The sequence below is a fragment of a genome, unplaced genomic scaffold (genome assembly GCF_019419815.1).
Source record: "Pyrus x bretschneideri cultivar Hongxiangsu unplaced genomic scaffold, Pyrus_bretschneideri_v1 Contig73, whole genome shotgun sequence".
NCBI lineage: Eukaryota > Viridiplantae > Streptophyta > Magnoliopsida > Rosales > Rosaceae > Pyrus > Pyrus x bretschneideri.
In genome coordinates, this window is record NW_025999813.1 from 1,900,271 (window position 1) to 1,925,329 (window position 25,059).

At 37.9% G+C, this 25,059-nt stretch overlaps 5 protein-coding genes across 9 annotated transcripts; 2 read left to right on the forward strand and 3 right to left on the reverse strand.

The window, feature by feature from the left end:
- Positions 1 to 12: 12 nt before the first annotated feature.
- LOC103927028 (TLD domain-containing protein 2) lies at positions 13 to 3,094 on the reverse strand. Of its 5 annotated transcripts, none has more exons than XM_009335927.2 (8): positions 2,646 to 3,066; positions 1,718 to 2,113; positions 1,549 to 1,621; positions 1,372 to 1,452; positions 1,137 to 1,200; positions 629 to 716; positions 440 to 524; positions 13 to 335 (listed from the first exon to the last, which is right to left on the reverse strand). In XM_009335927.2, exons 1-8 carry the CDS (start codon positions 2,711 to 2,713, stop codon positions 297 to 299), a joined length of 894 nt encoding a protein of 297 aa, XP_009334202.2. In that variant the 5' UTR covers positions 2,714 to 3,066; the 3' UTR covers positions 13 to 296. The 5 variants fall into 5 exon arrangements, with proteins under 5 accessions (XP_009334202.2, XP_009334200.2, XP_048430563.1 ...); XM_009335925.3 differs by having other exon boundaries at positions 1,718 to 2,118; positions 2,646 to 3,057; XM_048574606.1 differs by lacking the exons at positions 13 to 335; positions 440 to 524; positions 629 to 716 and adding an exon at positions 723 to 979 and having other exon boundaries at positions 1,065 to 1,241; positions 1,718 to 2,118; positions 2,646 to 3,094.
- A 4,138-nt stretch (positions 3,095 to 7,232) lies between these two features.
- On the forward strand, positions 7,233 to 9,556 carry LOC103927023. The gene is made up of 3 exons (XM_048574601.1): positions 7,233 to 7,342; positions 7,843 to 8,249; positions 8,486 to 9,556. Exons 1-3 carry the CDS (start codon positions 7,233 to 7,235, stop codon positions 8,653 to 8,655), a joined length of 687 nt encoding a protein of 228 aa, XP_048430558.1. The 3' UTR covers positions 8,656 to 9,556.
- Positions 9,557 to 10,364: 808 nt separating this feature from the next.
- Positions 10,365 to 10,905, forward strand: LOC108865329 (mitochondrial import receptor subunit TOM9-2-like). The gene has a single exon (XM_018642533.2). It carries the CDS (start codon positions 10,434 to 10,436, stop codon positions 10,734 to 10,736), a length of 303 nt encoding a protein of 100 aa, XP_018498049.1. The 5' UTR covers positions 10,365 to 10,433; the 3' UTR covers positions 10,737 to 10,905.
- On the reverse strand, positions 10,681 to 13,756 carry LOC103927025 (putative pentatricopeptide repeat-containing protein At5g52630). The gene has a single exon (XM_018642532.2). The coding sequence runs from the start codon at positions 13,332 to 13,334 to the stop codon at positions 11,613 to 11,615; it is 1,722 nt and encodes a 573-aa protein (XP_018498048.2). The 5' UTR covers positions 13,335 to 13,756; the 3' UTR covers positions 10,681 to 11,612.
- A 5,990-nt stretch (positions 13,757 to 19,746) lies between these two features.
- Positions 19,747 to 21,572, reverse strand: LOC103942559 (plasmodesmata-located protein 2). Its single transcript, XM_009352745.3, has 3 exons — positions 20,572 to 21,572; positions 20,193 to 20,303; positions 19,747 to 20,045 (listed from the first exon to the last, which is right to left on the reverse strand). Exons 1-3 carry the CDS (start codon positions 21,356 to 21,358, stop codon positions 20,038 to 20,040), a joined length of 906 nt encoding a protein of 301 aa, XP_009351020.2. The 5' UTR covers positions 21,359 to 21,572; the 3' UTR covers positions 19,747 to 20,037.
- Between the last annotated feature and the right edge of the window lie 3,487 nt (positions 21,573 to 25,059).

A 25,059-nucleotide genomic window follows, 5' to 3' on the forward strand; every position in this document is an offset into this window, starting at 1 on the left:
CCACAAGTAAAATAGTCACAAGATCAATTCTATTAATGCTCCTGGTGTTGGTCTATTTCACTACTATAACAATCACCCTGTAAGTATGCATACAATACAGCTACATAATTGAAGGAAAATAACCCCATAACATAAACTAGTGCTTCGAATCTAATTGCTTTCCAAACGAATTGTTCATCCCCGATTGATCAAAGCTCTCCTGTCTTCTGTGCTGGAGCAAACTATAACAAGAATAAAGAAAGCGACCACCAACCGATACCAAAGATACAAATGCATAACCTTGTCTTTGCCTTGTATCATGTAAGGTACCGCGACGCATGTGTAAAACCCCAGAGCTGCATATACGAACAGAATATACGTAAGTATGCAGTCAAGCGTGAGGAAAATACGCAAGTTCACAGTCAAGATAAAAGACGAAGAGGTTGCCCAAATAGATTACCTCAACATTCTTCAACTCAAATTCTGCATCATGAGCCAAGCATAAGTTCCCAAATGTTTCACAAGGTCCGCTTGTTCCACTTAACCTTTTCCAAACAAAAGTTTACAATCATGACAAAAGAATCTGCAAGTATTTCCCCATCGGACAGTGGGGGCGAATTCAAAGCATAGCATTGGAAGAGTAACTTACAAATCTCCATCTAGGCACAGAGCATAGTTACCACCTCCCCCAAGAGCAAGCATGTCATTCAAACACATGTAATAATACCGGTTGGCTCCTATATACACAAAGGGATCAACATTGGCTTTTTCTCTCTTATTGGACAAAAGGTAGACAAATTTGGAATAGTCCATGATCTATCTATGGCTTTTCATGCATCAAAAAGGTTAAATGTTTAGTTACACATTGTTCGGCTACCATTCAAATTTAAAGGTACCATTTTTATATGTTGTGAGAGAAGATGTCAAAGAGCCTATCCATATGAAGGACAAATTGACATGTTAACGCAGCAAGGTCTGAGGTATCATTTATCATCTCTATCTTAAGCTCTACGACCTACCCAGGTGTTTAGTGTTCTTGGCATGCCCATCACAAGTTATCTTGTCTCTATACCCAAATTATGTATCAGCAATTATTCGACTGCCAGATCCTCCAAAAGGAAACTTGCATCTGCAAATAAATAAGAGAAAATTCTTACCAGTCGGTCTAAATAGCCTTGGTTCTCCATATACGGTTGTGAAAACAAATGTTTGGTTTGTTCCCTATAACCAAAAGGCAGGCATAAGAAGGTGCTTCTATTGGACTGATAAAGAGAAAGAACGTAACGTTCAGACATAAATAACCAGAGTCAAGGGAAGAACTTCTGAATATTCGTATTCATCAATTAAAAAGCAAAAACTAACATATGTTTATTAAGGTAAAAGCATGTTTACTTGATACTTTCTCTTTGCCGTAGGTTTCAAGGGGCCCTCTAGAAGTCCACCAAATACAGCACCTTGCCTATCTCCAACAACCTAGAAAGTGTACAGACGGTCCACATTATCCTCACATTACTACAAAAGATTCAATTTATCAATTTTCGAATCTCATTGGCAGATTCATTAACATACCAGCAAACAAGGACCAGAAAGCTCGGCGCTTTTGCGGATAAGTGTGCGGAGTGATACACCATGTCTCGAAGTACTGCCCTTCATTCAAAAGAATTGATACTGAATTGAAATCCAAATGCAACAAAAGCAGAGTACTTCTAATGCAGGGAAAACTCCTCAAGAAGCTTACCTATACAGCAAAACCCATTGGCACCCTTTCACTATATTAGGAAGAGATGACAGCAAGAATTCATGCAGGTCTGAGGAGATAAAGACAGAGTCATCCATAAGAAGCGGTAGTTGCTTCTGTAGACTGTGCTGGTCCGCTGCTTCTTCAAATACCTCAGAACCACTGGTGCTCCCTCCAGAAGCACAGTCAACATCGTTTTCACGATTGTTTTCCTTTTCATTGTTCTCACCTGGTGGGGAACGACACTCTACATATCTATGCACGGATTCATCTTGGGATTCAAAGTCTCCATTACTAACAATTATTGATTGATGCTTGTTTGATCGGGATCCACCAAAGACTACCGATGGTAACGAAAAGTATGAAGACAAAGATTTACCTCCTTTAGAAGATGGCCTGGCCTACACATTGAACGACCTAATGTGAAAAATCATGATACAAAACGAAAATAAATCAACTGAACTAAAACCGTAACGGAGCTAAACTTTTCGAACTCAGCAAGGGCACAAATTTACAAATGGAGCCCAAGTTTTCGAACTTAGAAACCGTAATTATATAACTTCAGGGTAAAAATAAAGATAAAAAAAGGTCATAAAACTCGGTTTCCCAAGTTTCCAGGAAGATTACCATCACATTAACTGCATGTTTTGGTAGTAAAATATGAATTGTTTCAATATAATTAGCATCTGGTCACTCATACAATCGTATGAGATCACAAGTCCTTCAACTAGACAAAATCCAAGCAAAACCAAATTACACAAAAAACCCAACTCCAAAATTACGTTATCTAAGAAACCCAGATCTCAAAATTCTTGAACAACAAGGACCACACCGACATTGCAAGCAAAACCCATAGAGCCCAATCATTCAATCCAACGAAACAGATAAACAAAAACGAAAAAGATAAAAACTTGGACCAGGAAATTACCTCAGGACGATGATTGTTGTCGTCGAGAGGGGAAGGAAGAGAAGAGGAGGAGGGTGAGGTGGGCGCATCGGCAAAGAGATGTGAGAGCTTCTCTGTAACTTTGTTTTTCAATGTGAACATTGTGTGATTGTTGCCGTGACGAAGGAGAGCTGCAAAGCGTATGAATCTCAGGTCCTTTGTTCTCTCATATGTATAATTTTTTTGGGTTTTGAATTTTATTATTTTGTGATGGGAGGAAGAAGATGGACGCGTGACGTCGGAGTTAAGGACAGCAATCAACGAGGAGAAGGAAAAGGTTGCGTCCACAGGTGGGGCAATGTGACTTGGATTATATGCCTTTCGGTCGATATTTCCTTCCTCCGACTGTCCTGCTATGTTTGGAATATTCATTGGATTTTTTTTTTTCAATTGAATATTCATTGTTTGGTGGTTTGGCTATGGTAATTTTGTTCCGAGGGAGGGCAGGTTTTGCAAGATCTATTGCTAATTGTGCATAGAATTTCTTGATTTCATAAGCCGACTAAAACATGAATATCACAATTATTCTATTTTTTTATTCAAGAAGAAAACACCAGTGGAAACAATCCACCGATACCAAAAAAAGATCACCCTTCAGTGGCCTTTCTCAAAACGCGACATCTGTCCACTCAATTACTTACTTATTTAATTGGCTCCAAAATTATTGTTTGACTGAAACCTATGTGCACAACGAGGGATGATTTCAAAGCTCCACCACTTGTACACCCTTCTTTGGCCAATAAGTAAAGGATAGAAAAAATGGAGGTATAAAGATTGTAGTGGTAAATGAAATTGGTAGTGAGATCATAAATAAAAAAGATGTTGGGAAAGAATGCTAAAAAGTATATGTTTATTGTCACCCTTAGTGAATAGGGTAATAAACACAAAGTAACTAGGAAAAAAGGTTATAAGAGCTACAAAAGATGAAAGACTAAAGACTCGATATTGCAAGTGACCCTTTACCACAGTGGTGGAAAGGAGTTGTGCTTTTGCATGATAGTGTGGGTTCGAACCTAGTTGGTGACTAATCCAACATCTAATCTAACAAAATCTATCATTTGACAATAAAAAAAGACTCCCATCTTAATTTCCCACTAACCACAAATAATGATAAATAAGCTTACTTTCTCACTAACAACCAAATAATGACAATTTTAATTAAAAATAAACCAACACATACTACTGAATATGACATAAATTGGCCTCTGCGGCTGTTTGATAGCCTTTTTGATCACCTTATGGCTAGAAACATAATTTAAACTTAAGATCCGTAGGATACATATCTCAAGATTGAAACATTTGCAATCCCGTCCCTACAACGTCAATTGCTTTTCGAACATACTCTAACAATCTCTCGCTTCCACAATGGGTAATTGACGCGCATGACAATTCATAATATTACAAATCTCGTTCTAGATATATGCTTTAATCACTCATTTGAACAATGGTGTCCACGACGCTTATTTCGATTATCACCTCTAAGAATGCTTATGCTCATGCCTCACTTGGATATGAACTAGAAGTTTGACAAAAATAACTCTATGGAACGTATAATTTCATATGACCTCAATCATGTATTAACTTTATTTAATGGTTTGTACAAAACTCAATATCAAGTAAGCCCAATCAGACTAGCCCCAAAAAATATGACTTATCGAGCTTCCGATTTTACCCTTGACATCAAGTCTTGTCCGTTAGTTTGTTTTGCTTTAAATGGAGAGATGAAAGATTTACAGATCTCTGATTCAAAACTTTTCGTTTCATCACAATTCCAACACATGCATCGACGACCCCAACAACTTTCAAAAATGCAATTGAAATCCTGATGCATGTGAACAATTCATAAAGATCTCACTTCGGAAAAAAGTAGAGGATGGGGAGGTTGGGGCTTTTCGTTCGTCTTCTTAAATCTCCGGAAAGCCGCCGAGGAGATCTCTCGCAATGTAAGTGTTTCAAGCGTTTGATAAATGTATTTGAATATGCAACCTGATTTGGTGTATACTGGAAATTGGGGTTTATAAGTTTGGGAAATGTTGATTAGTGGATCTAATTTTTTGTGGTTTTTGATAATTGCGGAGTTAATTAACCGTTTTAGATTGCGAATCTCAAAGTAGGTTTAAGCTATTAAGAGTTTGGTGTCGTAATCTGATTACAAGTGTATGTTTTTATTTGTTTGTGGCAGCTTATTTATAATTATGCAAATATTTATGTTTTTAGTCCAAATGGAAGTGTAGATTTGCTGCATTTTGTGGTTCGGTTTATGAAGTGGCGGTTTTGGATGCAGGCGGCTGTGGTTGCTTAGACGGCAGCGAAGAGCCTTGCTGACATGCAAGCTGCTGAGGACTCAGAATAATCTTCGAAGGACGAGGAAAGGGATATTGAAAAGGAAAAGCCAAGACGGCACTGAGAGCCAAGACACTATTTCTGAAACTGGACCAAGAAAGAGACATAGTTATGAAATTGTACCATTTACTATATACTATTTGTGAAACTGGATCAAGAACTAGACACTATTTATGAAACATGACAAAAAACTAAGCACTATATATGAAAGTAGACAAAAAATTAGACACCATTTATGAAACAGGACCAAGAATGAGGCACTATTTCTGAAATTGTATCAATTACTATACACTGTTTATGAAACAAGATTCAATAATTAGGCATTATTTATGAAAGTGAACCAAGAAGTAGACACTATTTATGAATCTAGACCAATAAATAGTGTAATACCGTTCATTTTTATAAATAGTATAGTACCGTTCAGATTCATAAATAGTGTAGTACCTATCAGTGTCATAAATGGTGTTCAATTTCATAAATAGTATAGTACTGTTCAGTTTCATAAATAGTGTAGTACCGTTAAGTTTTATAAACAATGTAATATTGTTCAGTTTCATAAATAGTTAGTGTGGACGTGCGAATCCCACATGTCAATTTATATATTTAAGTTGTTTTTTTTTTCTTTGGATAGAAAATAAACATGGATACTTCACTATTTCTTAAACAAACTATTTATGAAATTGAACACGGATACTATACTATTTCTTATACTGAATACTGACTATTTTTGAAAACTAAACACGAGTACTATTACTATTTCTTAAACTGACTATTTATGAAACTAACATGGGTACTACACTATTTATTAAACTCACAATTTATGAAACTGACTGTCACATCCCAGCCCGGGGCGGATCACTTCCCGGGCCCGTCCACCACCGTAGTACGATATTGTCCGCTTTGGGCTTACCAAGCCCTCACGGTTTTGTTTTTGGGAACTCATGAGCAACTCCCTAGTGGGTCACCCAACATGGAATTGCTCTAGCCCCCTTCTCGCTTAACTTCGGAGTTCCTATGGAACCCGAAGTCAGTGAGTTCCCAAAAGGCCTCGTGCTAGGTAGAGATGGGAATATTCATTTAAGGATCACTTCCCTGGGCGATGTGGGATGTCACAATCCACCCCCCTTAGGGGTCCAACGTCCTCGTCGGCACACACGTGACCAGGGTTAGGCTCTGATACCAAATGTCGCATCCCGGCCCGGGGCGGATCACTTTCCGGGCCCGTTCCACCACCGTAGCACGATATTGTCCGTTTTGGGCTTACCATTCCCTCACGGTTTTGTTTTTGGGAACTCACGAGCAACTTCCCAGTGGGTTACCCATCATGGGATTGCTCTAGCCCCCTTCTCGCTTAACTTCGGAGTTCCTACGGAACCCGAAGCCAGTGAGCTTCCAAAAGGCCTCGTGCTAGGTAGAGATGAGAATATACAGTTAAGGATCACTTCCCTGGGCGATGTGGGATGTCACACTGACACATGTACTACACTATTTATTAAACTAACTGACTATTTAGGAAAATGACACGGGTACTACACTATTTATTAACCCGACTGACTATTTATGAAATTGACACGGGTACTACACTATTTATGAAACTGACACATGTACTACACTATTTATTAAACTAACTAACTATTTATGAAACTGACACATGTAACGCACATTATTTCTGAAATTGAAGCAAAATTACACACATAATAACCCATACTATTGCAAAACTATTCATGAAACTAAACCAAAATAACCCACGCTATTTTTGGAATTACAGCAAAATAACTCATACTTCTAAAACTGAACCTCCAATATAACTCACAATATTTTTGGAACTATAACAAAATTACACACTATTTATCAAAATTAAACTAAAATAACTTACACTATTTCTGAAATTGAACCAAAATAACTCATACTATTTATGGAACTACAACAAAATCACACACTATTTTTGAAAACTAAACCAAAATAACCCACACTATTTCTGGAAGTGAACAAAACAACCACTATTTATGAAACTACAATAATATAACCCACATTATTTTGAACATAACCAAAATAACCCACATTATTAGACTATTAGTCAATTAGGCAACCAGAAGTTGGATTACCAAATTAGTTAATCCTAACCCACCACCCTCTCGACAAGTCATCTTAGTCATGTGTGCTATGCTGATGCTGTATATATAAACATCAAACAAGTAACAAGCACGTCCAAGGAAACGTGGAAAAATGGCTCACAAGAACCATAACAATGCACTAGCACTACTAGTGTTTGCCAGCATTGTGGCGCAGGAAGGAATGTTAATGGTGGGTGCTGCTCAACGAGATCTTTTATTATGGTGTGTGTGTGTGTGAACAACATCCAAACCAGGCTTTTCATAGTACAACATCCTCATGTCGATTTTCTTCCTTGGAACAAGTTGCTTCTTCTCCGCCCTCATCGATGCATTCTGACTGGAATTGAGACAAGCCATTTCTCATCTTCTTCGTCGCACCATCAACCAGCTTATTGCCAGATGATGCGGCCTCCTCCCTTCCCCTTTTTCGTTCCATATACACATACTTTTCAAAGATGCTAGAGGCTTGGCTATATCCAAAACGAAATGCAGCTTCTTTCTCACACGCATTTTTATAAGAGATTAGCACGATGAAACGCAAATCACCGTCGTATCTAAAAATCAAGAAGTCCCAGCATTCCACGTTATGGTCTATCACAAATGTCGGCCACCCATGATGCAAGAACAAAACTCTAAAACCCCGAGTCGTTAAAAACCACCGAAGAAGGGCGGGCTGTTTTTCACTACCTAAGGCCATGTGGCGCAGAGCTGGATTGAGCTAGGGACTCAACATCCGGAAGCTCTCAACCGCCGTACGACGTCCCATCGAGGACGAATGCGACTGGTTCTACGCCTCGGAGTGGTGGGGGAAAAAAATCCGAAGGCCACACCGTCCTCCGCTCCACATCCGACAAAGGCAACGGTGTCGTCTCCGTCGTCACCTACCCTTCCTCAAAACCCAGCGTGCTTCACTGGGCGTCGACGGAGAGATGGCTGCAGCAACGGTACGAAGAGATACACGAGTGCCGTCAGCACAACGAGAGATTCAGAGTGCTAGGATATCAATGGCGCGCTCTCCGCTTCAACGACGACACCCGCCAGAGCACTGTCAAGGTTTTGGCTGCCTGCAGGCTATCGGAACCCGAGTCGATCGCCCTTATGCAGCAGCCCCATTGCTTGGCTGTTCCATGTAAGCAAAACCCATTTCCTCTTTTCAATTTTAATTCCCATTCAATTTCTATCTGTCATTTGGTTACAAATGCATCAAATTTGGTGTGGATTTTGCGTTAAGTTAATACGCAATTGAATTTGTAATTAGCATTTGGTCACTGTTGAATGAAATTTGAAACTAATGATTGCACACATTTGGTTACTTTGATTTTTCGAAAAGATTAATGCTTTTGTATGATGGTCCTGCTTTTTCAGATCTTAGGAGATTGGTGGCAGCTGGGTTGGCTACTATAGCATCCTGTAATCACAATCTCATGAACGCGTTGAGTGGGACTGAAAAAATGCGTATATTGTGCATTGGTCAGGGTGGCGGAAGCTTACCATTGTTTTTGGCTAGTGAAATGCAAGGTAGGTTACATTGCTAGTTTTCTGTTAATGGCACTGTGAATGGTTGAGGGAAATAGAAGGAATGAAGGATTTGCCTCTTTTGCAAGTTGTTTTGTAATTGCTGATTCTTTGTGACCTCCAAATTCAATGTGTTTTCGGACATCCTATCAGAAGTCCTGAGCCGAACAATTGGGTGTTGAACCTAACTTAGAATGTTCCATGGGATTTCCGGCTTTCTCAATTATGACTCCATCAGGCAAGCATGCTGTGTCACCCAATACCATGGATAAGGTAATGTGGAAGGGCATCCACGAGAGGCTGTTCCTCTATGACTCCGATGCTGAGGATTTCATTCTCAACACCACCAATCAGTATGATATGGCCTTCGTTGATGCTTATGTGGGGAGGATATCTTCCCTTGCAAGTTATGGGATCCACATTCCCCATTTCTAAAGCCCTCAGCAGCCGGCTTCACCCGGATCATGGCACAGTTGTGAACCTTCATTCGGATTCTGATATCTCGGACCTTGGCTCTCCTCCATCCGTTCTGCAGCAAACTTTGCCGACGGGGAAGCACTTGTGAGGGTTTGCCGGGCATACAAGGATGTGGTAGTGGGAGGGAAAGATTCTGGTTTGGGGTTTACAGTTTCAGTCCCGTGGGTGTGCAATTCGTCTCTGGTCGTATGCAGAGGTTTTGGGGTTAAGGGTGGGGACAGCAACAGCGATGTGATCATGGACGCTCGGATATCCAAATGCTTTGAATTGGAAAATGTACTAAACTTACCATTCTCATGTTTTGAACATATAAAGAGCGGTTTCATACTTGTGGATTAATTTCATGACAAGTTTATTGTACCCTGAGCCTAAGGTAAGTTTCTTCACAGTTTTATTTACTGAGAATGTTTTTGAGTCCCTGAATAAAATCTTCCCCAACATCATTGATCTCTACCCTTCTGAACATAGCCTAACTTAAGATGAACTACGTATATCTTGTGTTTGTTTTACTATCTCTATTTATCTATATATTTGTTTACACTTAATCACCGGAGCAACTATGCGAAGATCATAACTTTGACATTTTACGTTGTTTCAAAATTTACCCAATTTTATGCATCAACAAATATCATTGTTCATAAAAGCGGCTTTTTTTTTTAAATTTTTTTTTGTTCTTAATTGAATTTAATCATAAACATTGATAGTTGTGAATATCATTAAACCATAATATTTTTTTCAATTTATCTTATTTTTGATACAACGATGTTTGCTAGGATTTTAAGTGGTGGGACTAAATTAATGAACTTGTGTCATTCACTTCTCACTTATAGTTACAAGTACACTTACTAGTGCAAAAAAATTGTCATTCACGAGATTTGAACTTATTTTCCATTATTATTAGAGTAGAATATTCTTGTATAAAAAGGAAAGTGATTTTCATATACTATTTTGAGCATTTTAGACACTCTTGTTCAATCATAGCCGTTAGATTTATTCAATATGATGACAATAAATAAACATTAATGCGTGAAAAACTAAAAATAGTTTAAATAACTTAAAAAATTTGTCCCGCTCGCATCGCGAATTACTTCCTTTAAAACGAAAACAAAACAAAATTATAAATTACTAAATTTTAATGGGCCTTTGTTGGCCCATTGTCATTTACAAAGTCCATAAATTGGGTCTTATGCCCGCTTCAAATATAAGGCCCGTTAATATTGATTGGTCGATCGCCAACAGCAACGCTTCCAAAACCCTAAAAACTCCGAACTTAAAACCTCCTTCTCACAAACACAGGTAGACAGCACAAGGAAATCAAAGAATGGCGTCAGAGGGGAGAAAGCGACTGTCGCTCCGAAGCAACGGCGAAGAACAGAGCATGCTTTCGAGGGTGTCGCAATCGGAGATCGTGCAGCAGACGAAGCGCGTGGCGATCGACGCGTCGTCGGTGACGAAGAAGCTGGCGAAGAGCACGGGGAAGGCGGCGTGGATATTGGGAACGACGTTCCTGATCTTGGGGGTCCCACTCATCATCGCCATGGATCGCGAGCAGCAGTTCAACGAGTTGGAGTTGCAGCAGGCCAGCATCCTCGGTTCTCCTCCCCCTCCTCCCGCCTTCAACTAAAAACGTAAACCCTGACCTCCGCCATCCCTCAGCTCCTCACGGAGGCTCTTCCTCTCCGTTGGTCGCCTTTTCTTTTTCACTTTTTATTTGTGTTAAATTGTAGTTTTTATGGATGTTAGTTTTGTTTATGGATGTTAATTTTTATTGATGAACGGATTTGTTCGATGAATCTGTGACCGCACATCTAACCGTCATTTGTTCGGCAAGCTTAGTGGAATGTTGCAAGTTAAAACAGAGAGATGAATGTATAGGCGAATAAGGTGAACAAGTTAGGTTACGTATTCAAGGCTCGTTTGAGATTGCTTTTGTAGGAAGCTCTTCTACTACGGGTTAACCAAGTGCTCGTAGCAACGGCCATCACAAACGGCCCTTCTCGAAAATAACTTACATGAAACGGATGTATGCCCTGCGTCTTTTTGCTCTTTTCTTGCAGACTGCCATCTTAAACCATCAAATAGGACGAAATCTCTATGAAACACATTTATTTCCTTTGTGTTTTATTCATCCTTTGTCTTACTCGCCAAAAAATTTTGAGAGAAAAACAAAACAATAGAAAACATAATTTTCCGTTCAGTGGCTCTGCTTTTTAACAAGGAATATCCCTTCCCTTAATGTCTATGACGGGAAGCCTCCTTGCAACTCTTTGCATTTCGAGAGGAGGCCGCTGCACTAGGCTGCACCGACGTTATCCTTTTCCTTTCCGACTCCTACCTTCTCAAAGTAAAAACTTGATCCTATTGTCATGCTAGCAGTAACTTTATCCTGCATCATTTGAGGCAGTATGACAGTTCTACACAAGTTTCCCTCCACCTTTAGTGGCTGAGTTTCTGTCCAGCACAAGCTTTGGGAGCATTATATTAATCGGCATAAACCAAGCTACCATATGTCGCCACAAGTACAACTACCATTTACAAATCTATGGTACCTGTTTAAATCCCTCACAATAATCTCCCTCTCCAACACTCTGCAGAAATACTTGAAGGCCTCATGGCAATCCCTGCAGATCCTTAAATTCTTAACAATCCTTAATGGCTTTCCTGGTGGTGCCGCACCACTCACCACCGCAAATGCTACTGCCAACTTCTCACTGTGGTACCAAAGGGATTCCTTTTTCTCCCTTTCCCCGACTTCATGCCACATCTCATCGCAGAATGGCACATATCCTAACTTCTCTATCTCCCTCATCAACTCTACCAATTTAGCACGAATCTCATCCGTTCTCTCATGCCTTCTGTCCCCAGCAAAAAACACATGAACTTTCCCCCGTACCTCGATCCAACTCCTCCCACTTTCCTTCGTTACCCTCCTATCTTTCATCATCTTCCTCACTTCTGCAACTTCATCCCATTTTCCAGCATTCGATAACACATTTGCAGCAATTACATAAGCTGAATCATCATGTGGGTCAATTTCCAATAACCGTTTAGCCATGGACCTAGCCAAATCAGGCGCTTTATGATATGCTGAACTTGCCAGCAATGATCGCCACACAGCAGCGTCTGGCACAAATGGCATTGTCAGTGCAGCCCTTTCTGCCTCTTCCAGTTGACCAGCCCGTCCCATTGCACCAACTAAACATGTATGATGCTCAAGCGCTGGTTCCAATCCATAATCTTCCTTCATCCGGTTCAGCCACCTGTGAGTCTCAGAAACCAAACCTGCATTGCAAAATGAAGTTAAGATTGCCAAAAAGCTATATTCATCCGGTGCAAGCCCCTGAGCTTCCATTGCATTGAAAATCTCAAGCGTTGAGTTCCAATCCCCATGTTGTGCGTATGCCGCCAGCAGCACATTCCACCCCACTGCGTTCATGCTCGGCAAATTCTCATCAAAAACCTGCCTAGCATCAGATACAAGCCCAGCTTTCCCATACGCATCAACCAAAGCACTCGCCACAATCACATTCCAATCAAGTCCAGTAACAACAGCATAAGCATGTATGATCCTACATTGCTCCAACACAGCAAGCTCCCCTGTAGCACGAAGTGCACCCGAAACACTATACATAGTAGACCTAACATCAGAACATTTCATGTCAGCAAAAGCAGACAGCGCATCAATGGGTTTCGAGTTCTGCGCCAACCCAACCACCACCGCCCCATAACAAACCTCGTCTTTCTGAGGAATTTCATCAAGCACCTTGCGGGCATCAATAGGCAAGCGGCATTTGCAGTAAAAATTAATTAGGGCGGACCCGGAAAAGGGCTGCGCAGAGATGCCGAGCTTCACCGAAAGGGAGTGGAGTGCAAGGCCGAAGGAGAGAGAAGGGAGAGAAGCACAGGTTTTGAAGAGGGAAGCGAAGGTGCGCTGGTTGGGGAAGGTGGGGTGGCGGAGCATGGAAACGAAGTGCTGGAGGGCGAAGAGGGTGTTTGTGTGGGCGGAGATCACGGCGGTCCATGAGACCACATTCGGAGATGGGATTTGGTGGAAGAGGCGAAGAGAGTAAGAGAGGAGATTGGACTTGGAGTATAGAGTGATGAGGTTGTTGAGAACAGAGCGGTCGATGTTTGCGGTGGTAATGAAACGAGCGTGGAATATGCGCGGGTCGGAGTTGGATGGTGGCTGTGAAGGGGGTGGTGGTATTGAGTTTTGGTTCATTTTGGAGAGGAGCTTGGTGGTGGAGGGGGGTGGTTCTATTGAGTTTTGGCGGTGGAGGGGTGGGATTTTTTTTTCTTTCTTCGAATTGGGGGTTTGGAGGGGTTTAGCTGTGCATGCTGATTGCACGTGAGTTATCTTATTTTTATTATTTTCCAATGCGAGAGACAAAATTTTATGCAACAACACAGTAATTTTATAAAATCTAATACGCAATTAATTAGAATTTCTAATCCCATATAATATATTGGTTTAGCCGTTTAGGCATGTTATTAGGTATTGGAATTATTTTGATTATTGAGTTTTTTGTGTTCACTAAATAACGGGTACAAAAAAATTTTGTCTCGTAATTTTTTCATGTATTTACTAACATATATAAATTGGAAAAACATAGTATTTAGTTGATTCTATTCAACTTTCATGTATTTACTAAGTTTTTTCGTTCATTGCTGATCATATATAGGGTGAGGGAAAAATGACTATCGAACTCTTCTTCGTGAAATTTGAACTTACCTCTTATTTAATTTTGATAAGTTCATCAATTGAAATGTAAATCGTGATCATTTAAGCCAATTTGCATGCTTTCCATCTGTTTGGTGAAGATTGAAATGAAAAGTAGAGATTTTACTTAATGTGTGTGTGTGTGTGTGTCGTGGGGGAGCAAAATTACAGGATCAGATTTGAATTGTTACACGGACCCTCTAGGATGGAAAGAAGGGTTCGTGGACGAAGCTTCCGACGCTGCTAGTATTTGCAGGAATGTGAAGGATGTGGAAAAAGGTTTAAGCATGCAAGCACTCACATAATTTGAGTGTAATAGTAGTAGTGGTGCTGTGCCAAGATTGTAGTTTGTGCGCATGTGGATGGAAACTTTCTGTTCTGTTTAAAACCCTTGCCGGACGCAAGAAATTCAAATTTTAAGTCTCAAAGAATACTTCGGTTGGGGCTCGTAAACCTCAACAGATATGTCTGCAGAAATTATAATGGGTGTGCTCAGCTCAGCCATATAGATTAAACACCACTAGCTTCTCTAGTTGTGGCTCTTTGCTGGAATGGAAAAACATTATCGTTCATTATTGCCTTAGTTTAGTGAGGAGGGCGTCAACTGTTTTGGATGTCACAGAACAAGTACGGATTTATATGGTACTCTTTTGTCTCATTTTTAGACAAGGCAAGCAACTTTGGTGCCTTCTTCATAATATCAGATTGCAATCAGTCTGAAAGCGCAATCCCTTATGAATCCCGGAGGCATCTCTCAAGCACTCTATGAGGTTTCTCTATCTCATTAACTATCTGTTTGAAAGTAATTATCGATCAATGAACTTTATCGAATTATTAGCTTTAATCCATATTTTGTACAAGGTTCTAAAAAACACTAGGCGTTAGTCGGGCGATGCGCCTAGGTGGCTAGGCGGTACTAGACGGATTTAAGTAAACTTATTATATATCGTATAAATATGTGTCTATTTATACAAATTGAAAAATTAAAAGATATATAGATTACAAAGTATTACAACAAATTGAAAACATGGGGAATCCGAATATAATGGGTGCCCATCAAAGTATTCAACAAGTTCCTTACAATTTATTAATAAAAATCAAAAGTAAAGTGAAAGTTATCTATTTTCTATCTAAGTGAGGATCGTGACCTAAGTGGATGCCTAGGTGGATTTAGACAGGCTAGGTAGGCGCCTAAGTAGGTCCAAGCACCCTTTATTAATTTTCAAACGCTTAAGAATTAATCGGTGCAGTGGTTAGGAAATTAATAACAGGACTGGTATATATAATTCGAATCATGTGGAACTAAACTATGTCTTCTTCTCTCCAAGTTATCCCCCAAACCTTTCCAGTATCTTGCCCTCCAAGGCTCCAACCAAATTTCGATTAAAGCTTTCACTGCTAGCTGAATCGAACACATGAGTGGTAGACTGGCAGTGGAACTAGATAGAAAGAAGTAAAGAAAGTTAAAGAAACAAGATTTTAATCCTTAAATAAGATGACATTTTTCATCCAGTTGGGTGTTAGATTTGAATGTTTGATTTCAGTCCATTATTTTGAATGTATACATAGATACATTACATTTGTAGTAAGAAACTTCTTTTTGTTTTTTTTTTTTTTTGGTGAGAGTGGTTAGAAATTTTGAATGTATGATACATAGATACACTATACTAGTGTTTCAAACAGAACAAGATGTGGATCAATTTTGTTCCAAGCAGCAGATTCATTTTTGTTCAAAGCTTGAATATTCGACCAGCAGCTCATATTTTTGTTCAAAGCTTGATTCAACTAGTACACACCACGTCTTGATTGAACCAGCAGCTCACGTCAAAGAATAGCTAGCAAAGTGCGCACTGAAAGGAGGAGATGCATGCATGAAGGGTACAACGGACCCATCACGCCCATGTCTGACCTGTCATTACATGCATCATCACCTGTGTTGACAGCGAGGAATGTGACTTTTGATTGTGGTTTCGTTTTGCCTTTTATTTTCTAGGGCGCATATGCACATGTAGGATTATGTGGAAAATGTATGGATACCACGCCGATATGGTTGATATGGTTTGTTTGCTGGCTCCACGTAGACAATGATGTATTAACAGTATGTTCTTTCTTAAGCTTTTCATAATTTAGAATCGAAATTCATCTTCATCAGTCACCACCCACGTAGAAGAAGCCTCCCGTTTGACACACAGAAACACCATAACCCGAATAGTACTACAGGTGTGAATGCCGTGGGTTGAGTGTTTGACTTAAAACTAAATAAGTAGTCAAGCGGAAAATTAAGCTAGACAACGCATTCTTTTTGTTATTCATTTGATATGTTTAATTATTATTTGTTGACCTTGGTCTGGTTTGGTACTGAGGTGATTCTAAAAAAAGCTGGTATAAAAAAAAACTGGAAGCTGTTTTTATATTTGATAAACATTCAGCTTCAGTTTTTTTTTACAGTTTTGGGTGAAAAAAAGCCAAAAACAAGAAGCTGCGAAACCAAGCTTTGAAAAATCAGTTCTTTTTCACATCTGTTTTACATAAAAGTTTACCAAACACTATAATACTGTTTTTTTTTTTCAAAAGCACTTTTACAAAAAAAATTTATCAAACACTCTACTGCTTTATTTCACAGCTGCTTATTACAGCGGAAATAGCTTTTTTTTCAAAGCACAGCAATATCAAACCAGCCCTTTATCCGTTAGCTTTATTTTACATTCGAAACTGTGTTATCATGTCATATTCAAAATTATCACCCATTCTTTAACAGTCACTACCAAGTCCACTAGCCAAGCTTTTACCATACCATATACTGTTACCATTAGCATCTGAAATCTAAAACAAGACAAGTCATCCAAGATTTCCCATCTGAAATCTAATCCTCCTCCTCATTGGGACCCTTTTGCCTTCAGTCAAAGTATCTTCCCATGTAAACATCATCTTTGATTGCAAATCTTTTCCGAATTTAGTATTATGTCCATGTGGGTCTTTGGATTTCTCTCTTTTTCTGCCCTCTCTTTGCTTGTTAAAAATCAAAATCAAATGTATAGCTCCATATATAGTTTCCTTATGAATGTCAATCAATGTATCCCTGGCAGACAACTAGTACTGTAATGCTTTCATGTGTCATCCAAAAAGAAAAACTGGCATTTGTGATGCAAAATGCATCTTGGCTGCATAGCACTTCTAAGACCGTCTCCACCAAGGCGATGGCAAGGGTAATAAAAGTTCCTTTCCTTTTCACTCTAAACCTTAATTGTTTTTGTACAAGTTTACTTGTTTGAAAAAAGAAAAGGTAAGGGCAATGACGATTTCTATTTATATATAAATATATTAACTTTTTAAAGAATTTGGGGATTAAAACAAACATAATTAAAGTCTAATTCCAATAAATATTTTCAAATACAACGGGAAGTCATAGCATTACAACAAACATTATTAATTATAAATTAGGAGATAAAATCAGCTTGGCTCAGTCCATCTTTCCCTGGAGTGTATGGAACTTCCTCATCTTTCAAGCAAAACCTTCTTCTCATGACACGATTTTTTTCACTTCTCCAATTGAATTAGGGGATTCACTGTCCAGGTGTTGTGACATGATCTCCAGATCCTTCTCCTCTTGCCTTTCTTGCCAATTCAACTCTCTTTCTCTCGCCTTTGCTTCATTTCTAACCTTGTCTTGCTCATATGTTAACCTATCTCGTTCCATATTCAATGCATGTTGGTGAGCCAATTCATCAACTATTTCGAATAATCATTATTCGAAAAACTCCCTCTTGCAGCTTTTTTTCTTGGCGGCCTTCTTACCAATAGGCCTAGTTGTTTCTTCCGTTTGTGTGACCGATTCAATAGGGGTTGCCAATAGTGTCTCCAATGAGGTCTCCAGTGGCAACTCTTCAATAATTGATTCGTGCAATGGGGTCTCGTTCAACTGAACATGTGGACCAATAGGCAGAACTTTGTACTATAGAGTTTGCTTCACAATGTTCCAACATTTGTGCCTTGTGAATGATTTCTTGTTATCAAGACTGAACCCCATTTGAGCTTATGGTTGTTGAAAAAAAGTGTGGAGCAACATAAAGATTACATAATAAAAGTTAAAAAAATTATTATTAATTACATTTTTATTAACAATAAAATAATATTACCATATTGGCTAGATTAGTGCCACTTTGATAGATTAGTGCCAAAGCCTAGTTAGGTTCGAAAGGAATCAAGCCCAAAAGGGCTACGCTCATGGTCCAAGGTGTCAAAATGACACAGTTCCCCACACAGCTAGGCTTCAGGCTAGCACGATGGTTCGGCTATGGTGCCACGGTGCCGCAAAAAAATTCCAGTTTTTTTCTTCTTTTTTATTTCAAATTCTAGGGTTAAAAGCCCTAATTGCTTCCAAATTAATTTTGATGCTTTGACTCACAAATTTCACATAGTATAAATTGCATATTGCATGAACAAGTACATATATTGACAAAATATATAGACATATATACAATATATGTAATTGGAAGGAAAATATAAATATAGGGGATTCATGCATCATGGGGAATGTTTTCAGGGTTTAAGGTTGTTTCAAATATCTTAATTTATTGTAAAAGAACCCGATTGGCAGAAAACAATTGAAAGTCTTTGAATTTGTAGAAGAAAGCCTCATCCACGATCCTTTAGTTCCTTAACTTCTTGTAAGAGCGTGCCAATAATGTGTTGTAGGTCTATTTGATTGAACTATATTTAGAACAGAAAGGGAGAGGGGCTGGTGACAATAGAGAAAGAAGAGATATATGTTATTATGAGGTGTGTATTGTATTACCTTATGCCTTTATTTATAGTAGTTAGATAGGTAGAACCCTTACCCTAATAGGATTACATCTCTAATAGGACTTAAACTACTAAAGAGAATATACAAAGATACTCCTAGATATACTAGGATTTACACAATCACATTTCTAATCCGATAAGACTGCAACACTTGTAATATTTTTTAAATTTTAACTATCTATTTTTATGTAATTCAATGACTTATCAATTTTATTTTTTATTAATTTAAAAATAAAAATTTGACCATAAGTTATGTCAATCGAATTCGTAGTGCTTTTGCGTTGGAAATCCACAATGTCACTCAAAATAGGACAAGGATTGTTTGTCCTTCCACTTCCGATATCCCTCTGTGCCCTCTTATTTTGTGTAGTCACAATTAAACTACGTCAACATTTTATATTGTTGTTTTTTTAAATAATAAAACAAAAGTGAATAGTAATATAAAATGTTGACATGATTTAACCATGATCATACAAATAAAAAAACACCAAAAATAGGAGGACATTGGAAATAGGAGAGTAGACAATCTTTCTTCTCAAAATAACATTTCACACCCCATTAGCTTTTTCTTCAGGACATGACGTCAACCTACTTCCAAAGTCTTTCAAAATATGTAGCATGCAGTAAAAGCCCAAAGCGCGTCAAACTGTCGTCTGCTTGCTTTGTGGCTCTTGTAGTAATTTACGACAAACAAACATGAAAATACAAATTTTGAATAAAACTATTTTGTCACGGGTCATTGTCATCCATATAAAACCTAGAAAAAATTAAAAATTATGTACCCTTTGAGTAAAAAAGATAAGGGAGAGAAGCTGCAACGTGCAACTTTTCTGAAAAGCATAAAAGTTGTGAAGCAAGCAATCGGAGAAGCATTTGGTTTGGTCTGCAAGACAAGTGAGAAAAAAAAAGACAAACAAGCAAAGTAAAGCAAGAATCCATAATCTGCAACTCCACCGTCCATTTCTTTTCTGTTTTGTCTTCTTCGATATTCTATTATGCTTCGCTGTCTGTTTTATACGTCTAAATTTTTAATCGTTAAGTATTTGATTATTGTACTTTTTATCCAAGATTTAACGGTTAAAAATTATAACGAATAAAATACCCCGAAACAAGCTAAAAATCCCCTTCTCTTCGTTTCATTCCTACATCAAAATTCTCATCCCTGTGAAAAACCTCCTCAGTTTCATAATTGCTTGTTTTTCCAACAAAAAAAGGGGATCATCCGCAGATTGATCCTCCTTCCCCACTTTGTGTTTGCCAATTCTATCCACCACAAAACCCTATTTTTCTCTCTAGAAAGCAGAAACAAAATTAACAGAAAAAGAAATTAACAAAAAATTGTTCCTTAAGTATCTCCACCTCAAAAGAAGCTTGCAATCTTGAGAACCCATGTGTTCCCTCTTCAATAATCTGCACAGGATAACATATTCCAACCATGGCAGATTAGAATTCAGAATCCTAAATTAAAAAAAAAAAAAAAAAAAAAGATAAATAAACAACTGAAAACACAAATGCATATCTCCATTTTCATGGATGTGTATATATGACAATACATACCATCATGCTTCTTCATCAAATTTCTGGCAAACAACAAAAATATGACTAGGAATCCAACTCCTGCTGCTCCTCCTAAAATTATAGCCACCGTCTTCCCTGTATTTCCTGACCCTAAGATCAATCAACCACAATCCAAAAAAAAACCAGATTAAATACTACTAATATACACATATAAGAAATCAAATCATTCCCCCTCTGCACCCGATTTCGAATTCCCCTCTCACTCTCCGTAAATTAGATTCAAACAAAACAAAAAAATAAAATAAAATAAAAATCCTCTTTGAAACAATCTAACAAGAAATTGGACAAATTGTAAAAGATATAAGAACCATCTATAACCCCAAAATAAAATTTTCAGAATGTAACTTCCATTTTTTACCTGATGAAGATGAAGAGGATGATGAGGAAGAAGAGGATGATCTCCTGGGAACCCCATTAGGGTAATAACTATAGCTAAGAAAGCACTTATGGAGATAGACTTGGCCAGAAATTGCACTCCCACATTCAACCTGAGCTCTCTGCACCCCATTCTTCATACACTCCCCACAATCTGAGTCCCCAACATCTCCCTGGCACTGCCCCAAAACATAAACCTGCTGATAGTTTGTGGTGTAATATCCATGGTCACTCACAACCCCATTCTCCAAAACACTAAAGGCAGTGTCCCTCCTCTCCTCAAACCCTGACCCAGCCACATTAGTCCCACCACAGGTTTTGTACAGCATTTCCATGCCTGAAATTTGGGCAAAACCTGAGATTTCATAGAGCATGTAACACCCAATGAGCTGAACCCTAGCAGCAATGGTTTTGCCACAGAGATTGCCAGACATTTGGGGCAATTTGCTCACACAGGTGTAGCAGTCAGAGTTGCTGAGGTCACCTCTGCATTGGAAGAGCCCTGAGATGGTGGTTTGGCCACTGCCTGTGTTGGTCTTGAAGAACTTGGCCTTGGAGGACTGCTGCACCAGGGACCCAAAGAGGGCGGAGAGGGCTTGGGAGTAGACCCCCGTTGGATCTGAAAATGTCTGCTTTGCACAGCCCTTGTAAACAAAGGAGGTGATGTCAGTGGCAGATTCAGCAACTGGGATGAGCTCAAAACTGATGAGGAAGTAGAACAGAAGCAGATAGAGGGAGAAATTGGAAACAGGGTTTGAGAGAAAACCCATTTGCTGTTTTCAATTTTTGGATCAAATCATGTCAGTTCTTGGAGTTCCTGAGATGGGTTTTTGAAAACTTTGAGAAAAACCCAGCTGGGTAGAGTAAAGATTGAAGCTTTCTTGCTTGAAACTGTGATTTTTCTGCAGAAAAAAAATTAGTTTTTTTTTTTTTTATTTGTGGGGTTTGGTATTTGGGTTTCTGGGCTTTGGATTGGAAGAAGTGGTGCATCCTTTTATATCTATATATATATATATATATTTTTTTTTTTTATTTATTTATTTTTACAGCAAGGTGCAGAAGGTACAATTGTATAATTGAATTGACGGTAGAGTAATAAATATATTAAAACTATGGGAAGGAGACACCGTTATCCTTAGTTTAAGGAGTATTTAAATGTTTGAAGAGAATGAGAACAAAATGGTATAAATTAAAATAATAATCTCGAAAGGAGAATAAGTGTTCCCTCTTTTGTTTTAAAAAAGAAGGTTTTGGGTTTGACTGAGGAGTGCATTATATGTCTTGAGTTAACTGAAGAAGTAAGGTAGATTGTTTGAATTTAATAAGAGTTTTCATCCGCTTTTTCTTTTTGTATAAGGTAGATCGTTGGGTCCAAGAAATTGGTGGTCCTTATTTTATGTTTTGAGTGTTGGGAGCCTCAACACAATGCTTCATGATATCTGGAAAAGTGCTTTGTTAATGTGGAGGGCTAACCCTCTTGGAGCCAGAATTGATAAATACTTACTCTCTTCTCTTTTATCCTCTTATACACTCTTAATTAATCATGATCGTTATTTATATTTAATTTTATTAAATTTCTCTTATACATGCTTATTTAATCATGGTCGTTACTCACATTTAATTTTATTAAATTTGATAATTAAATATAAAAAAGAGTGCGAGAGAAGAAAAGTGCGTGATTTTATTTTCCTTGGAACGTTGAACTTTGAGGGTTAAGATGAATATTCTTAACCGATTTTACAAGGAAAATCCTTGCTTAACAAGTACTTTGAGATAAATGAGGATTGATTTTATCCAAATTTCAAAAATCCCTAATTCACAATTATCAGAAGATAACGTTAATAGGATATGATACAAAATTAGTATGATCACTAATATCACGTTTTAGTGTTATACATCTTTATTTATTAATGAGTGATTTTATATTCGATTCTCGTAGATAGCAAGTTCATTACCAAATTATTATAACTGAATGATAATTGTTGCCTCAAATTTTACTTGTTTGAGAGTGGAATGAGATGTGTAAATATACACATAACGTAACACAAGAATTTTCTAGCATTGATTTCATGTCAGGTATTTTACATGCATATTTTAAATCAATAGATCAAAACTTGGGGTGCTATATGAAATAACTCAAAATAAAATTCTTTATGCACCAATAAATTCTCTTGTATTGTTTGATTGTTTAAATAACTTCATTTGAAAGTGAACATAAATTGGGTTTGATTTTAGTGATATGAGCCCTTTAATTTTTTTAGTCGTTGTTGAAAAATCATCTGTAAAAAAAAATAAAAAATAAAAATAGTCAAATTCAAAATCAGCAAGACATCTAGATTTGATCAATTGGTGTACACTAAAAGAGTAACATGTTATCGGCCAAAATCAAGTATACACCAGAGTTATCGGGCTCTCCGTCGAAACCCCTCTCCCCAGCAATCTCACTGACCTCAACATTCTTGTGGATTCCACAGGCTCCAAGCAATGCACCCCAGACAGACACTTGGAGGAATTTCAAATCCATCTGCTTTGATTTGAAAACTCATCGCCTCACCTATAAGCCATATCTTTCATTCCAGTGAAAAGCTTCAACCCTTCTTCACCAAGATCATTTTCACTTAATCCAAATATTGTGGCATTCCATGCAGCTGTATCTCGAGTTGGCATTGACGTGAAAAGTTCAATTGCGCTGCCAACCTCTCCAATTCCGAAATAGCCAACAATCATATTTGTCCATGGCACATCATTTTGTAAGGGTTTATCCCGAAAACAGCATGAACATCCCATTTACCATTTGAGTACCAGATTCCAAATCCCGCTAGGGCATTCTCTGAAACAACTCCTCTGCAATTTCAACATACCCGTTTTCTGTATACCCTACCATCATTGCATTCCAAGCCTGAACATTCCTCACAGGTGTTCCATCAAAGAGCTCTCGGGCATCAACGACATGTCCTACCCTAGAAACTTCTGAAATCATTATAGTCCAAGATGACAAATCTCGAATACTCATTTGTTTAAAATACTTTTCATCCATATTCACAAGGTCCCCAACCACCAACTTCCAAGAAACCACATCTTTCAACGGCATCCCATCAAACACTTGTACCTCTTCTCCAATCCTCCCAACCCAGCAATCACTGTGTTGTTTGAGAAGACATTGCGATCAGTCGTCCAATCAAATAAATAACCGCATATTGGAACTGGCCCTTTTGAAAGTAGACACGAATCATGGCATTCCAGGTGACGGTGTGTTTTTTTTTTTATTTTTTTTATTTGAGACATTTTGTCGAACCGAGGCATTTTTTTTTCTATCAACACGGTTTTTTATGATTTATTTTATCGCGGTTCAATTAGGTTTGACCATTCCATAGTTTTTATGTCCACGCCTTATGTGGAAAATGATCAAATAGAAAGAAAAAAAAAACCAACCTAAAGTGCCCCCAAATCCCCATTGCAGTGGTGGTGATGGTGGGTGGTGACTGGTGAGGACGTTTTGTTCAAACTTCAAGTATGCATTCTAATTTTCACTTTAATTTAGAAAATATTCGACTGCAGAATTTTCGAATTTGAATGTAAAAAATGTATTGTTGGAATAAGAAACATTATTCCAACTTGCATCCCTAACAAGCTATAAACTAAATATTTTAAGTTTAAATTATCCTTGCGTTAAAACACTTGTATTTATTTGGTATGCGTGATATGCTACAGTTCACGTATTTAAAAATTAAGATAAAACCTTGCACCATAACCTGTGATGGTCTTTTCTAATTACCAAAAGGAAAATTTTATTTAAATTCATTTAACCTCTTTTTATATCTAATTTAAATTTTAAATGTTAATTGTCTATTTTATCTTATTGCATAATTACTATTAAGTACAAAATGAAATTAATAATAAAGCTCAAATTTATCAATAACCACAAACACTATAAGTAAACCCTACGATCACTTTTTGTTTGTCCTACGTTCATTTTGGCTAAAACTCTAATAGCTCTTGTAGAGAAAAATAAGTTTTTTTTTTATTGATGAATGATGATTTTGAAGTTTTGAATCCTCAAACCAAGATATGACCCAATTTATGAATTTTTTGTTCGTTAGATTTAAATTTTTTAGATTGTAGAAGTTACTTTACTGTATTTTTTTTCAACAAATACAACGAAAGCATCCTACCTTCCGGCTAAAACAAACAACAACGAAAGCACATGTTTACTCCTCAGATTTTGTTGATAGCCTTTGGCTTAATCGCCATGACACCAAAAAAAAAATTATGGAGCAGTTGCTGCCCTAAATTCCAGAATCAATACTGAAATTCTAGTGATTTCTTGCCTTCAAGTCCAACCCTAGTAGTCTGTAGAATATCCTACCAATCCTTCTTCCCATATGTTTTATACATTAAACCTCCTTTTGAATTAGGGAGTTTTAACGAAAAGCTCGCGGTATTGTTCACTTTAACGAAAAACCACATTTTT

Bases quoted from the DNA above. Each gene is read 5' to 3' on its own strand.
- LOC103942559 (XM_009352745.3), bottom strand. From the start codon at position 21,358: ATGGGTTTTCTCTCAAACCCTGTTTCCAATTTCTCCCTCTATCTGCTT. The intron at 20,304-20,571 runs GTAAAAAATGGA...GATTGATCTTAG, and splicing joins ATCCTCTTCATCTTCATCAG to GGTCAGGAAATACAGGGAAG.
- LOC103927023 (XM_048574601.1), top strand. From the start codon at position 7,233: ATGGCTCACAAGAACCATAACAATGCACTAGCACTACTAGTGTTTGCC. The intron at 7,343-7,842 runs GTGTGTGTGTGT...GGATTGAGCTAG, and splicing joins CAACGAGATCTTTTATTATG to GGACTCAACATCCGGAAGCT. The intron at 8,250-8,485 runs GTAAGCAAAACC...CTGCTTTTTCAG, and splicing joins CCATTGCTTGGCTGTTCCAT to ATCTTAGGAGATTGGTGGCA.
- LOC103927028 (XM_009335925.3), bottom strand. From the start codon at position 3,035: ATGAATATTCCAAACATAGCAGGACAGTCGGAGGAAGGAAATATCGAC. The intron at 2,119-2,645 runs GTAATTTCCTGG...TTCAATGTGTAG, and splicing joins ACAACAATCATCGTCCTGAG to GCCAGGCCATCTTCTAAAGG. The intron at 1,453-1,548 runs GTATGTTAATGA...TACACTTTCTAG, and splicing joins TTTCTGGTCCTTGTTTGCTG to GTTGTTGGAGATAGGCAAGG.
- LOC103927025 (XM_018642532.2), bottom strand. From the start codon at position 13,334: ATGAACCAAAACTCAATACCACCACCCCCTTCACAGCCACCATCCAAC.
- LOC108865329 (XM_018642533.2), top strand. From the start codon at position 10,434: ATGGCGTCAGAGGGGAGAAAGCGACTGTCGCTCCGAAGCAACGGCGAA.